The 16,520-nt window shown below is 36.5% G+C and overlaps 2 protein-coding genes and 1 long non-coding RNA gene across 7 annotated transcripts in view; 1 reads left to right on the forward strand and 2 right to left on the reverse strand.

Annotated features, from left to right (window-relative positions):
• The window catches only part of LOC122629429 (protein FAM13A), a 20,099-nt gene continuing 3,579 nt past the window's right edge, over positions 1-16,520 (forward strand). The window contains exons 1-11 of the mRNA XM_043812825.1: positions 1-164; positions 2,477-3,155; positions 3,264-3,437; positions 3,847-4,228; positions 4,331-4,574; positions 14,158-14,328; positions 14,510-14,651; positions 14,787-15,020; positions 15,115-15,315; positions 15,437-16,087; positions 16,209-16,456. Of these exons, the coding sequence (XP_043668760.1) occupies positions 3,294-3,437; positions 3,847-4,228; positions 4,331-4,574; positions 14,158-14,328; positions 14,510-14,651; positions 14,787-15,020; positions 15,115-15,315; positions 15,437-16,087; positions 16,209-16,456 (2,417 nt within the window). The 5' untranslated portion in view covers positions 1-164; positions 2,477-3,155; positions 3,264-3,293. The remainder of the gene's footprint in view (positions 165-2,476; positions 3,156-3,263; positions 3,438-3,846; positions 4,229-4,330; positions 4,575-14,157; positions 14,329-14,509; positions 14,652-14,786; positions 15,021-15,114; positions 15,316-15,436; positions 16,088-16,208; positions 16,457-16,520) is intronic.
• LOC122629435 lies at positions 3,199-5,866 on the reverse strand. 3 transcript variants are annotated; one of them, XR_006327258.1, is made up of 2 exons: positions 5,473-5,866; positions 3,199-4,722 (listed from the first exon to the last, which is right to left on the reverse strand). It is a non-coding gene; the product is annotated as an uncharacterized LOC122629435 (long non-coding RNA). The 3 variants fall into 3 exon arrangements; XR_006327260.1 differs by having other exon boundaries at positions 4,897-5,866; XR_006327259.1 differs by having other exon boundaries at positions 4,889-5,866.
• LOC122629430 overlaps positions 14,720-16,520 on the reverse strand; it is a 10,323-nt gene continuing 8,522 nt past the window's right edge. For 2 of the 3 annotated variants that reach the window (XR_006327257.1, XR_006327256.1), the window contains 2 exons: positions 15,430-15,559; positions 14,720-15,325 (listed from right to left, as the gene is read on the reverse strand). The gene's annotated coding sequence lies outside the window, so the exon portion shown is untranslated. The remainder of the gene's footprint in view (positions 15,326-15,429; positions 15,560-16,520) is intronic. The other variant, XM_043812832.1, reaches the window with a different exon arrangement.

Raw genomic sequence — 16,520 nt, forward strand, 5'->3', positions numbered from 1 at the left:
GGGAGCTCTAAAAGTGAGAAGGGGAGGGAGAATGGAGGGGAAAACGGTGGTTCGTAGCGGAGAAATCCGACAGTGTCACTTCCGTGGCGGTTCGGGACGATACGTATTCTTTTTTCTGCTCTCGTCGTAGTTAAACTCGTCATGGTTGTCGTCGCTTTATTCAGGTACAATTAAATCGCATCCTACTTTTCTTTTCTTATCTTTTCTTCTTCTTCTTCTTCTTCTTCTTCTTTTTCTTTTTTTTTCTTCATTCTCCTTCTTCTTGTTCTTTCCTCCATTTCCTCATCATTCTCTTTCATATCGATCGTGTCTTTTCGTCTTTTCGTGATACATATCAGATATCGAAGAACAGTGAAAGAAATCGAAAGAAAAACTTCGGACTTTTTTGTGACTCCGTCAATAGGCGAGCCCTAGTGATATTTTTTTCCAATTGTGGAGAATTGTCTTGCACCTTTCTCACGATACATCGTTACGACGTGTTCCACGTTCGTGTTTCCAGACAAAAAATCACCATTTTTTGAAATCTGCATTTCTTTCAATGTATATATCCTTTCAAATCAATTTTTCGTTTTAATCTAGACCCATAATTATATCAACGTTTTCCCTCAACTTCTCCGCATCGTACGACAATCCTATTATTCCCTTTTCGTCGTGCCTTCTACGCGGGAAATTATCGATCGTCCATTCTCTCTTCGTTGCCGGTACTACGCGCGATTATGTTTCCACTCGATGCACACCTATAGATCCTCCTCTCACGATCTTTGCATCGGGTCAGTGTTCTTCGATATATCTACTTAGTTACATACTTGTCAATTTTGCAACTACGGACAGAAACACACCAACGATTTACTTCGAACGAACATGCAAACGAAATTCTAACCTTATCCCCACCTTCCTTCCTACGACCACCCCCGTTGTTGCCTAGATTTCATTTGATAAATCAAATAATGTGTGCGTCTGCATGTGTGTGTATACGTATATATGTACATAATGTATCCAAGGAAAGGTACGTTCATCCATTTAAATATTTTTCTCAAAAAAGCATGAATTTGCTTAGATGAAACGTGTGTCTTCTCTCTCTCTCTCTCTCTCTCTCTGTCTGTCTGTCTCTCTCTCTCTCTCTCTCTCTCTCTCTCTGCCTCTCCCTCTCCTTCTTTCTTTCTCTTTCTCTCCCTCTCTGTCAAATACTTCTTTTTTTCATTTTACATATGGATACCACGAGGTTTCAAACTGGTAGAAAGTGCATTTTTCTTTTTATATACAAAAAGTCGTCATAGTCGCCACCGTCGATCATTGTTGACGTTCGACGAATTCCTCTACAATTTGCTCTGCATCCCCGAGAAACTTCTCGAACAGCTTGCAACGTGCGCGCTTGTTGCTAGGTGGCAGCGACGACTGTTCGAGAGAGGGTTGATATCGTCAGACTCCAAATGTTCACCCCCTCTTAGACATCCGTTTTCTCTCATCTAAATTACTGAAATATCTATTTCCATCTTCAAACGTTGTATGTTTACATTTTAAAAACGTTCAACGTTTTACGAAGTCAGCTTTTGATCTATGAAACTCGTTCGTTGGAATACTTATTATTTTTTGCTACAATCATTTCGTCTTCTTTTTCTTTTTCTCTTCTCTCTCTCTCTCTCTCTCTCTCTCTCTCTCTCTCTTCTCTTTCAAACTTTATTTATTAAAGCAAAATTTTTCTTTGTAGGAAACAGAATATATATCTTTTTCCACGCATTGTCCTAATCCTAATAAGCATGGGTTGACGCACGTAAACTCTATCCGAGGCTAACGATCGAACTTTTCCCAAAATAACATTGAATGCAACGCGGAGGATCTATTTTGAGATGTTATACGTAGGAAGCGCATCGCTGTTATCCTCGTATAGTTGCCGTGATTTCCAAATTTAACACTTAGAGACACACGCACGTACGCATACAAACAAAGGTGCGAGAGGTTCGTAGTCAAAGAATAAATATGAATATACGATCAGTCGTTTAAGAAAAATTTACATAGGAATGTGCGCATATTCGAGAACTCTATTTATGACTACAATAAAGCGATAACGAATAAATGAGATTTATGTAACTCAAGAATGCTTCTTTCGAACGAAACAATATTATGCCATAGTCGGTGCACGTTGACAGAGTTTAAAGAGGTATATATAGAGGGTAGAGTTTCAATATAGTGTTTACAAAATGTACAAGGTAATAATGGGTACGCTTGGATTATCTTTTATCAGACAAAACGTTTTTCTAACGTTATATTATGTAAATATTTCATTGTCGGTAACGTTACATTGATAGAAATCGTGGACAGAAAGCACACGATAGTTTAAAAAGATTTAACAAATATTAAGTTCCAGGTTAGAAAAACATAGATATGATAAATACATATGTAACATCGATCGACGATCGAATCCTCATCTCGTATACGACGATGAAAATTAATTCTTGTAAATCTTGTTCTCTTTCAGGGTGGAAGCGTAGTAAAGGTTCAAGAAAGAGGCTGGACCATGTCAGGGCGAGGGGCGGAGTGGTGACCTAAAACTCATCCTCTGCGCCGCCGACCCTCGATGCTTACGCTACGGCTGGTGTCGACTCATTTCTTGAAGCAGCCATAGGCAGTGCCCTTCGCCTAAGAGAAAGGGCTCTAAATGCGATGTGCCGTGATAGGGACATGAACTCAGAGCTAATCGAGTCATACGAACTCTTGTTACCGTCTCGCTTATCTTCGTTGATGTCGAAATAAAAAGAAAAATTTGTAAAAAATTTGAAAAACCAACAAAAACGAAAATTTTCCCCTCAAAAAAAAGAAAAGAAAATACGAAAAAAAGAAAGACGCTTGATTGTTACGTACGCCTCGAGGATAAAACCAAAAATCCTCGGACCGAAAGAATTTTTTTCCGAAAATACAACAGTATTTTACGGTTCTCCTAAATTCTTCCAATCACGCGAGCATCGTTCTTTAATCTAATCGTTTTTTCATCTTATATACTTATGTACTTTGTTAAAGACGAATCAATTTTTCTTACGTCAAAACGGAACGTCTAGTGAGTAAACGACTAAACCGAAAGAAGAGAAGACGGCTTTCGACCAACTATCATATTGAATTCGGCATATTCCAAGCTGTGGAGAATCGCAAGAGATTGTATTGTAAGATCTTTTCTCATTGATTCGCTTTTATATTTTTGCCATATTTAATCTTTGTGTACGTTTATTGAAAATAATACCTATTGAAATACATTCTTTTGATTCTACTAGTGCGGCAGTGGGTCGCGGTGTAGAAGTGGGATGAGACGTCCTCAGCAAGAACAACAACATCACCACCATCATCACCACCACCACCACCACCATCATCACCACAATCAGCATCAGCATCACCAATCTCATTATGGATCGGCAAGTCCAACGCGTTCGCGACAGTCTCACGACAAGGTGAAACGTCTCTTTTACTCTTTCTCTCTCTTTATTCCTCATTATTCCTTATTATTTGTTAATTATTCGATCGTGAGGAGGAAGCTATAGTGGAAAAAAGACAGAAAAGAGAAAAAGAAAAGAAAAAAACAGAGAGAAGATAGGAATGCGAAGCGTGTCGAGGTCGCGTAAATTTTTTTTTCTTACTCATTAGCGTTTCATTACTCGGGCATAAACCCGAACCCCTGTTGAAACTTTTGGGGTATAGTCGAGATGATGGATAGCAAGTTCGAGATGCACTGATCCGATGGATTTTTGAATGTAGGAACTTTGAAATGTCATATGCGAATAGTGACGTTGCGCATCCATCGTCGATCGTTGACCGTACACTACGTCGGACGAGAATTTAACCAAGCTGGTCGTCTCTCAGGACGAGTCCCGCCTCGCCAGAGTGAAGCGAGTCCTCGCAGGATCGTTCCTTGGCCGAGGCAGAGGGTCCACGAGAGTGTTCGGTGCTCGGCTCGACTTGATAGAGTCTTATCAGGAAACGGGTGTACCCTACGTGGTCCATCGGCTCTGCAGCTATATCGAGGCTCACGGTTTCCAAAGTGCTGCGGTATTTCGTCTATCGGGCGGTAGTCCAAGACTCGCTGAAAGATTGAGGACTACCTTCGAGAGAAGAGGCGACGCCGATTTGGAATCTGCAGCTTGTCCATCCACAGCGGCCACCCTTCTTCGACAGTACCTGAAAGAATTGCCGCAACCCGTTGTACCGTCCACTTTGGTCGCAAGCTTGTTGAACCTTCACAACAGTTAGTATCGTCGTTACTTCTTCGAACGTTTTAAATGATTCTTCTAAGACTTCCCTCTAATTGGATCTTTTTATCCGTACGCTTTTATCTCTGCTTTTACAGATGATTACTCAAATAATCACGAATCCTGGATTAAATCGACGAAGGAACTCCTATCAACCCTCCCGTCCTCTCATTATCGCTTACTTGGTTACTTGGCGATTTATTTAAGCAGATACGAAGCAAGACACGGACGAAGCGCTGGCGTGTGCGGTGTATTCGCTCCTGTTATTTTACCTCACGTCCCACCTGCGACCACACTTCTACGAGACATCCTTGCCGAAGCACACGTACTCTTTCCTGATTGGTAAGTTTCTGCAAATTTATCTTTCTGTGGGGTCTGCTTGAAAACGTATAGGTTGTCGATACAAGCTTTACCATTTTATCTGCAAATATTTTCTTTACGTAATTCCATCTCTATTTCTTTCCGAAACACAAGGAAATATAATGGAAGACTGAAACATAATAGAATATCGATCGATCGTTTAATATATATTACAGATTGCTTAAAATAAATATAAAAATGAGACGTTCGAGGAAAATTAATTGTTTTGGGGTTAAAAGTAGAATATTTTTTTTAATACAGCGCGCAAGCGGAAGTGAGATGTCAATAGAAAATACATCTTAACCTTCCGTGATTCGATCCAATCTTTTACTAAACGATTTGCCACGATGTCCGAGAAAACGTGACCGTTACATCAAATCGATCCTTGTCCTTGTTGAAACCGTTTAGCATTAGTTCAAGTATAATATTCGAGGGTATTAACGTGTTTCCTTTTACTCTTTGCTCGTTTATGTTCGCATGGATGATTGCCGGTTCGGTCCATTGACGCGTGACTCCTTCGATTTTTGCTTCTTACGTGATTGTCATATCGATCGGTCGAACATACGAATCGATATTATTAGATGATCGGAATTTATTTATACGAAAGATCTATCGTTAATAGATAATTACAATCTCTATTCGATTCTATCGTTCACGCACGTTTCATTTTTTATCAAATATAACGATTTAATAGAGTGAACATATCCGAGAATATTCATTTCTTGATACAGTGAAAGTTATCTCAATAATTTTTCTTTAACAAGACGAGTGAAAGATAAGAAATAAATCGTATGAGGTTAAACCAACTCTTTAATAAGAGTTATTATAATAAGGTACGTTGTATGATAAAAACGTCGAATGATATCGATAAAATACTTACGTTCTAACGATGTATACCAAAATCGATCGTTACGACTATTTTGTACGAAATGCGTTGGGAATAATGCCGAGAGAGTAGTTCTATTTCCTGTTCTCTAATGCATAATAATACAAGTCTAACGTAATAGCATGAATTTTGGCTTGCGCAGATCGTGTCTTTACACGTGAATCATCGCATATATCTTATCGTGCTCGATCACGATGGCTTTCGTGATTGAGTTTTGCTTTCGTCTGCTTTTCGTTTTCCTGCGTCGCTCGGTCAACGTATTGGATTACCAATTGGATGGTAACTTCAAGTGCTAACGAGTTCGACCGAGTCTACGAATATTATTATCATTCTATTGCAAAACACTCACTCGCACACGCATGCATGCGTGCGCGCGCGCGCACGCACGCACACATACACAAAGTAATACACGATTGTAGTAGATATACAATACGAATTATAGTGTAACTATAACGTTACTCGTAGAATCGATTCTTTAGAGACTCTGTCACCTCGTTTCCACCACTGGCACGGCGCCTTCGCTACTCGTGTTTCTTATCCGTATGAGGTCGATGAAACCAACAACAGCATCGTGAACGCTCTTTTCGATCGATCCGCGAATACCAAAGGAAAGAAATCTTGCGAGACACGAACTAGTGAATGGACTAGTGAAATGAAATATGTGACGATATTATTCGAATTCTCTTCTATACCCAAAAAATTAGAATACAGATCTATTACTTTATTTCCTGGTCCAGTAAAAATGTTGTTGTCTTGGTAGACATTTTCTGCGTCCTCTATACAAGTATTTCGCAAAAGAAACGATGACATTGAAAAAGTAATTACAAAGTTGTGTTTTTCTTCTTTTTTCTTCTTTTCATTTTTCTTTTTCCATTTTTCTTTTCGTTTTTTCATCGGTCGAAGCCTTTATAAGGTCGCGCTGTATTGGTCGACCATGATTTCATGGTCGAAACGATTTGACCGGTAGATACGATTACGTTGTCGTTGCCCGATTCATTATGATTTTCCGCGCGAACTTCGATACATATATATTATGCATCACATGATCTCTCCGATTCCTGATACCTTCTTAAGGCTCTCTGGTAGTAGACATTAATAGAATCGATTACGTTTCGTCTGCATTTATCATGCGAAACGAAGTCGTAATGGAAAATTGCGAAACTATTTTCTCTACCTCTCTCTCTCTCTCTCTCTCTCTCTTGTAGCTTTAAAATGAATTTTCTGAATACAACTGGGAATATAAAGATAGAAAGAGAGAAGTCTCGTTAGATTGATTCGTGACGCATTAGAGAAGAAACAGACACACACGTACACACACATCGAACCAAATTACGAAACGGTGATGACAATTGAATTTTATCGTTTGGGAATCAAAGTCATGTGATCGTTATTACGAGCTAATAATAATTCTAATAATCAGTAATCACCGTGTCAAGAGATTAGTCATCCTCGAGGATATGATAGAAATTGAAGAAAAATAATATCTCTGTGATATGTAACTTTAATATACTTGTGACGTTAAAAGCTCAAGGTTTGAGAAACCTTTAAATTTAGAGAAAGGTCGATATACATTAACACTCGAGGCTAGAAATCGTAAATTTGATTAGTTGAGCGATTTAATATCTCTGTTAAAACCTTTTTCGGTTAAAACCTTTCAAACTGTACAAATCATTTATATAATACATCTATATATTACGATTTTTTATTATCTCCATTTGATTATCTTACGTTTTTTACGGAAAGTAAAATCCTTGACTTTTAAGACTTCGGTCGAGTTATTTTGCGGAGGACGATCGGGAAGGTAAGGAACGTCGCGTAAGATATTTTTGTGAAAATTATTTTGACTTTGCAAGAGAAACTGCGCAGTTTCTTGGTTTAGCATCGAGACGAGAGGGAAAGAGAGAGCGAAAGCGAATGAGACAGACAGGCGAAGAGAGAGAGAGAGAGGGAATTTCGTAGGCCGTTAATACAAATCTGGCAAAAGACCAGGACGCTGTATTCTTTTTCGAGCCTTCGTTGCTTTTTTTTAGTACTCAAATTCGAAGTTTCACTAAAGTTTCTCTTTTCGTAAAATATTATCAATGGTTATTGACTATAAAAGTGTATCGTGTATTCCATCGATAGTTCTGATTCCTCGACTTTGACCTCTTGATTTAATTTGATGACTGTGCATTCGATTATGCAATATCGATCGTGTTTTGTAACGTTACGACGCGGCGCGGCATGGCATGGCGCCGAGAACAAAACGATACAGTCAAATTCTCCAGGGAGTCCATAGAAAAATACTACAGTATGAATCACAATGCATTATTTGTTATTGCATTAAAACTACAAGCTAAATATTCGTTATCTTTCATCGATAAGCTTCTCAGAACATTCTCTTTTTCACGTCCGAGGTTAAACGCGCATGAATCACAATGGTACACACGCGTGCTCTCGACGACCTTGAAGTCCATTCGGCAAAATATCTCTCTGCTCTCGTTCACCCTGAAGCGACGTTTCTTGATAAAAAAAAAAAGAGAGAGACAGAGAAAAAAATAACTATCTCCATATCTCTTATTATACCGCCCGTCGGAAAATTCCGATCCGTACGATGAGAAGAAAAAGAAAAAAAAAAAAAAAAACAAGAGATAAAAGAAGTATTCTTTAAAATTATCGTATTATTTTTTCTTTCTTCCTTTTATCTCTTAAGTATTCTCATAATCTTTATCTTTTTTGGGCTGAATCATTTCTAAAGAGACAATATGAATCATTGCAGCATAGGCTGCATGTATGCATCATTTTGTTTACTGGGCGTCGTCGTCTTCCCCTTGCAAGGCACTGATCCAGAGATGACGCAACGTTTCCTAATAGGCTTCGCTGATCTTTAACAGACCTAAGCGCCAATACCAGGAAACGCTTCGGATGTGTTCGTGCCGTATACATATTCCTCATGCTCGTAAGAGGATCCATTTGGAAAAAGCCGGTTTGCGTGAGACGCGTGTCTGGTAACGAAAATAGGCTCCACGAGTTGTTACCTGGACCATACGTCGTATGATTTCCTAGTGGAAAGTACCACGATATGTTAGGTATTTTTTACTTCACCAAAAAAAGGCTTGGCTCGTTTACGTTTCTCTCTCTCTCTCTCTCTCCCTCTCTCTTTCTCTCTTTCTCTTTTTTTTTCTCTCTTGACATATTGAAAAAAGATGATCGATGTACATGCTTCCGTTCTTTTCCAAACGCCATCGGAATTTCGATTTCCTCTCTCATTTTCTCCAAGTAACCGTACTACTTGCGTTTCAAAGTGTGCACGTGATGCGCACACTAATTCCGTTGCGCTCTTATAATAATGTGACAGCCGATAGAATAACTCGCGCGAACGATTCGTATTACACGTACGGTGTCGATTCCTAACCAGTAACACGCTTACTATCGACTATAACTCAAGTAGCTGCTCTAGTAGTAGTTCGATAACGTTTCTCATTTCTTTTCGATTCGTTTTCAATTAAAAACTTTTAATTACGGATTCAAGGTAAATTCCAATAATTTCAATAAAGCGTGCTTACGAAAATGTTTACATATCCTCTCGGTCATGTCGAATAAATTCAATAAAGAAAAATAGCTACGAAACATTTACCATCGAGAATTTCTCTGAGCTAGTACGTGTCTGTCTCTCTGTGGTACGCATTCAATCGTCTACGATTTAATGATGATGGGATGTTAAATGTATGTGGAAGACGAACCAAAAATAGAGCGATTGACGTCAAAGCTCTTGCCAAATGGGCGCGATCGTGAAACAGAGAAACGTAATCGAGTTTTTGAACGCTTTTCGGATTATATTATGTGTGTATGTGTGTGCGCGCGTATATAAATGTTTGTATACGTAAGATATGCTCTAAGATCTATATTAAATTCGATTATGTGAGTGCACAATTGCAAAGTGTGGCATAACGTGTCATTTAATAATTAAGAAACTATTCACGTGTAAATTCATTGACGCAGACATTTTACTTATCCGATAATTGGTCTCACGTTAATTACGCGGAACACATGTACATGTGGATCGCATGAATGTAGAAGATTGACCATGGTCATGGGTTCTTTCCATCGTAAAAATGATTACTCGGAGGACTCGTATCGATTTAACGAACGTTCGAGAATATAATCGAGGCACGTTTCTTCCCCTCTGACGGATGATAACACAAAAGTTTTACAGGAAGGATATGAGATTCTCGATCACAGAACTATTATATTCTTCGATAGGAACATAGTACACCTATATAACGTTGGAACTTGCATTCTTTCGGCGGTGAAGTTCGTGACGATATAAGAGCGAACTTCGAACCGGTTTCTTAGTTGTTTGTGTTTCTCTCGGTGTGGCATAGGAAAGAGGCACGCATGCGCGGCTTGTGTCAACTGATACACAAACAAGTAACAGATTTTTTTCTCTTCGTAATATACTATAACCCTTCGTAACTTTGTAAGGATCACCTAGCGCCAAGGTTACAAAATTCGTTTTCTTCGAAAATTCGCTGGCAAGATCATGAACGAACAGAATTGGTTTGTCAGGTAAAACGAGCTTTTTCAAGTATTTTCATACGTCTATATAACTATCTTTCGAAAAGTTATTTAAATATAAGAAAAAGATCAAAGACGATAAAAGGGAAAATACGATAAATGATAGATGCACTTTGAAGAAACGCAACCTTAGTCTCTTCTTTCTTTCTCTCTCTCTCTCTCTCTCTCTCTCTCTCTTTCGCTCACTCTTTCCTTTTTGTATTCACAACGCAATATACATGTTTAATGTATTCGTTGGAGAAAGAAGAAATAGAAGAAATAGAAAAAGAAGGGGGAGAAAAAGAAGAAGAAGAAGAAGAAGAAGAAGAAGAAGAAGAAGAACGTTGACAATGTCGAAAGTACGTGCGGGTAAAATGTGCGAACGTCGCGGAGAACGACACGTAGTCCCTTTCTGGCATTTGCCTTTTTGACGCGAGTTCGCGGCCGATGTTTGCAAAGAAAAGAGAGAAAGACACAGAGAGAGAGAGAGAGAGAGAGAGAGAGAGAGAGAGAGAGAGAGAGAGACAAAAAGAGAAAGGACACTCATGTGCAGAGTAGATACGTCCCTCTATCACGTGCAGGCAGCTCCTACACACACGCGTGATTACTACTATGCCTTGTGTACGTATATAGAAAGAGACATGTATTACTTTTAACACGTACACGCGCGCAACTATCGAGGCTCGCAAGCGCGAACGGATATAGAGAGCGGCTCGACCGGCAACCGGCGCAGTCCGTTTTATGCCTTTTCGACGAGAGTTCGAGCGTTCGGTAGTAGTGTTCGGTAAAACAGTTTAGTCGTTTCAAACTTTGTGGACAAGAAAGAGTTAAGTTAGTGAACATTAGTGTGCGCGCGCGCGCATGCACACGTACACAAATAAATACGAACGTACGAACGAGTCAAAGAATTTTCGTTCGAAAAATTGTGCAAAACAGATCGATATTATCAAGCAAAGTCGAGATTTATATATTTTAATTTTACGTTAAAGTGAATTTTACTATATTACGCGTATATATCTTTTCCTATATATATATATATATATATATATATATATCTTCCTCTCTATGTTTGCTTATACGTCGCTAAGAGATTAAGTTGAAATTAAGTCGTTCGTAAGTACCGTGCTCGCGTCGTATTACATACTTCTTGTCTTTCTCTTTCTCTTTCTGTCTTTCTTTTTCTCTTTCTCCTTCCCTCTTCCTCCTTCTCTCTCTCTCTCTCTCTCCTTCTTTCTCTCCCTTCCCTCCCTCTCTCTCTCTCTCTCTCTCTCATTTCCCCATTTTCATATACTACGTATAAGTGTATAACCGTACGTAAAGGGCGATCATAAATGTTTCATCGAATTGCCGAGAGACTCGTCGTCTTCACGCCGGTACTCCGCCATTGGAAAAGAAAGTTGGTCTTCGTGATTACATGAGTGTCCGCTACGGAAGCAAGGGATTCGCGAACCGTGAGTTGCACATTTCCAGTATAAAAGCCATTGAGAACCGAAAGCCGGCTTCTCGCAAAAACTGTGTCTTCTTTTTCTTCTTCTTTTTCTTTTCTTTTTTCTTCTTCCTCATTCTGATTATCTTTATGATCATATCTCTTTATTATCATATCTCTTCCTCAAAAAAGGAAAGGAAAAGAGAAAGAAAGAAAGAAAGAAAAAAAGAAAAATCTTGTCTCTAGTTCTCTTCCCTCTCCTTTTCTTCTTTTTTTCGATTCTATTATCTATAAAAAAAAATACATCCTTTTTCTTCGACGTAATAACAACGTTCGCGTATCATTATTCCCTTTTGAAGCTTCCATGTTGGAGTTCTTTGGTAAGGACGAGAGGATATATATAGGATCTTCGAGTGAACCCTTTCGTCTCACGCGAGATTTTACACGAAAGTTCGTGCTGGTTTGAGAAAGAAAAAGAATTATGAAAACAAAATAATTATAGAAATATGTTCACATGAAATATGGTTCACGTGAAGGAAAGAGAAAGAGAGAGAGAGAGAGAGAGAGAGAGAGAGAGAGAGAGAGAGAGAGAGAAACACCACAGGGTAAGGCACTGTATATTCGATTATCCGATGAGAGAAGAAATTATTTCTACGAGAATTGTGTCTTAGAGAAGATCATTGGAATTCGATGGAAAGCGACCGAGACCGATCGATGATGGTTTTCTCTCTATACACCATGACTGATCATCGTTGTCATTTACTACTGTCGTTTATGCATTTCATTTTTTCTTCTATTTTACATTGAATCCTTCCTTTTTAACATAATCGTTGTTCTTGTTCTATATCGTAGAATAATTTTCTTTTTTTCATATTTCAAATTTGTCTCTTCTTCTTCATCGATCCGATCCATTTTCTATCTGCACAAAAAAATTCCATAATATAAATCATAATGAATGAAATGTTTTAACAATGAAATAAAATGAATTTGCATATTTTTGTCCTTAGTTGATTAAACTGTTGAAAAGTTCTTGAAAAGTTTTAATATATAATCTGATCGTATCATTTTAATATGTTTGTAACGATAAATTGAATTTTCTTCGGTTCGATAGTCTCGCGAAGCATCGTGACATCATTTCAATGGTTTTTTTCTTTTTATTATTATTATTATTATTATTATTATTATTATTATTATTATTGTTATTGTTATTATTACTGTTATTGTAGTTGATATTATTATTGTTGTTATTATTATTATTATTATTATTATTATTATTATTATTATTATTATTATTATTATTATTATTATTATTATTATTATTATTATTATTATTATTATTATTATTATTATTATTATTATTATTATTATTATTATTATTATTATTATTATTATTATTATTATTATTATTATTATTATTATTATTATTATTATTATTATTATTATTATTAATCGATATTAACTCACACACAGTAGGATCGTGGTACAAGATGGTAGCGTATAAGCACGTTCTCGTTTATCAGGATTAATTGAATTATCACAGTTGCCTGGCCGCGCCGACTTGTTAGATCAATGAGCGTGATAGATTCATCGGTTCCTTCGTGAATAAATTTTGCGCTTAGCGAATCGCGCTTTTCATCTTTAATCACCTCTTTCCTTGTTAATCCAAGAACCTAGATCCTTGTCCTCTCTCTATATTTTTTTCTTTTTCTCTTTTCTTTTTATACATAATCTATTATACTATTATTCATTAAGCAAAAAAAGTGTAGTGCAGTTATCTTAAAAAAAATCTCTTTCTCTCTCTCTCTCTCTCTTTCTCTCTCTTTCTCTAAGATAATATAATAATAATTTAACCTTTATAAAAAAGGTTGTATTGAATAGTTTTTCTTTCAAAGTTTATATGATTTTTCTACGCATTTTCTTATTCAATGGATATATGTGTGCAACGTTAACAAATTAAAAAAACAGATAAAAACGATAAAAAAAAAAAATAGAACTGTGTCAATACTGTTATTCTTATTTCCGCATGATTATGGTACAAACGACAAAGTATTATCAGCAGTCGAATGACTCACAGCAAGAGCATTTACTACTCTTGCATTTCATTCACTACACCTCCACGTTTAAACGCAAAATCCGGTAGAATCATCCTTTAAGAAAAGAAAAATTTTTACTTTAAATTTCTCTTTTAAAAAAAGAGAATTATTTTAGATATCAATTATGTATACAAAGATATTCATTTTGAAACGTGATTACTTTCGCATATATGTATGTAAGAAATTAAATTACAAAATAGCAACAAATATGCGATAACTCAACAATTATACATATATATACATATATACATATATACATATATATATACCACACACAATGTGTACGATATATATATATATGACTCGACGATTTAGATAATGCATGTATACACACACACACACACACACACACACACACACACACACACGATGTACACACATATAGATCTAAATAAGCCATCAAAAATGCAATGACGATGTTGCAAAATTACGGGTTATTATAACTGTACTTGGATAATTCTTGTCTTGGTCAAAATATGACTTTTTATTTTGTTGTTGTTAAGTAACACAATAAAAAAAATAAACGCTGATACGAAATATTTGATGAGTTTAAAACATATATATAAAAAAAGAATTTTTTTAGTGAAAGGATTAATTTGTTAATATTATTTTTCTGTGTTACAGCATTCGTGAGAACACAGTAAACGGTATACTTCCGACAGAAGATTGCACAATTTGCAAAGATACGAAAGACGAGCGTAAGGAATCCGAGGGTACATCGTTGCTTTGCGCATTAAAACCGCGTAAACGTAAGGAACGTCGAGAATCCTGTTGTCAAGAGCGGAAATTGATAAGGTATGCATTCGATTCGGAATGACGAAATAGTTTATAGTTTTGAAGTATAGATATTCAAAAATATGCATTATTCTTCTTTGAAACTAGGCATTTATAATATTTATGTATATCCTCTTCTTTCTATTCAATGCTAAACCGGTTACGTTCAAGTTGATGTAACTTCGATGTTATGTATTTTCAGAAGTAGTAGCGAAGAACGTGTTCTTGATACTTCTAACGATACAGCGGATACGATAAGACGCGTTAGTAGTCACGAAGATTTCAATAGCGAACAACATTTGCACATATTGTCTCAACTTGGACAAGACATGGGTCATGGAGTGGTAAGATTAATAAATAAATTAAACAGATAACGCACAAAATAATAATGAAAAAAACTTACTTATAAGAATAATAAATTTGTCATATGTAAATCGATGATGTATGTGTATGTATACATGTTGTATATGTCTCTTTAGAGATGCGGGGGTCTGCCTCTGCACGAAAGAACAAATGTATCGCCTGTGTCTAAAAAACCATCCCCGGTACCATCGCCTTGTGAAGCAGTGTTGGCAACTGAAAGATTTGAATGCGATGCAGAACGTTTGAGGAACAGTGAACGATTTAGCAGAAGTATTACTCCCAGAGGAAGAAGACAGGCTCGTAGAAGAAGAATTCACAGAGTACCGGATAGCGATCAAAGCTCAAGCAAGGTATATTTGTTAAACAGTCTTCTATTTCATATATTCCATAAGTATTATTCAATTATTTAATATTCCTCTACAAGAACATTATTTAATTTGACAGGAAAATGAAGAACACGAGAATATTTATACCGTATCTCCAAGTCCAAATGATCATAATGGATCACCGGCACAAAGTTTTCTTGAAATGTTGAGCAGTGGACCTAGTAGATCTCCATCACCAGCTCGACCGCCAACAGTTGATCATGAAGATGGAAATAATCCCAGTCTGACAAATTGGGGTTTTCAACATCGGCAAGGCAACGTACGTAGTTCTAGAAAACATATGATATTGGATATATAAAAATGTCTATATATTTATATTAAGTCTATATATTTATATATATATATATATATGTATGTATATGTATATATTTACATCATAGGAAGAAGTTTCTGATGCCAGAGTAGAAGCGATGCTGTCACCTAGAAATTCTCTATTGGTGCCGAGAAGATTCTATTCGGAAAATGATACACAACAAAGTGCACCAAATATTTCAGAGATAGGCCTGAAAAATTTAACGAAACATATAAATGGTTTGAAGAAAAAAATTAAAAAATACGAAGACGAATTCGAAGAGAATTTTGGTTATCGTCCAAGTCATTCGGACAAAATGAGTAACCGCGATATTAAAAGATTATGTACAGAATTAAATAAACTAAGGAAAGAACATAAGATGCTAAAAGAAGATCCCATCGGTGCGCTGATAGCTAACGCTAATAATAAATTAAATACTGTTGGCAGTCCAACTAATAATAATAACAGTCAAGAAAAATCAAGAACTACGTCGATGGAAGAAATGGTGAAAGAAGTCGAAAAGAAACTTAGCGAAAAACGACTGAAATACAATCGACCAGATAATATGGAAGAATTGACGTATGAACAATTATTTGATGAAAAAACAGCGGTACAAAAGGCATTGCTTCATATTGAAAATACTTTTGGTAGGCCAGTTTCCAAAGATGACAGATGTATCGTGCGACCATTATATGATAGATACAGGACTTTGAAGAGATTGCTTATTAGAGCAGGCGCGGTAAGCTCTAATTATTAACATATATATATATATATATATATATATATATATATACACATATATAGAGTTAAACTTTAATAACGTTTTTATATATCATTATATTTTTTCATTTATTTTACAGAGTAAGAATAAAGATAGTATTTCGGAGCTAGCTACCATATTAGAACACGAAGCAATGGATTTTACTTCATCTACTTTGCCTACCAATTCCACGGATGCAGAAAGAAGAGCCAGTGAACCAGATATGTCTCATAGAGGCATATTAGATTGTATTGATACAGTAGACCAACTTCCAACTGATAGCGATAGTCAACACAGCAGTAGCGAAGGGAGTCGTAGCGCTGGAGAAAGTCTTCATGCAATGCCACAGTAATATTCCATATTTTTATATAATAGTAATAAATTGATCTGTGTAACAATATTTATATGATAG

Source organism: Vespula pensylvanica, chromosome 5, assembly GCF_014466175.1.
Source record: "Vespula pensylvanica isolate Volc-1 chromosome 5, ASM1446617v1, whole genome shotgun sequence".
NCBI lineage: Eukaryota > Metazoa > Arthropoda > Insecta > Hymenoptera > Vespidae > Vespula > Vespula pensylvanica.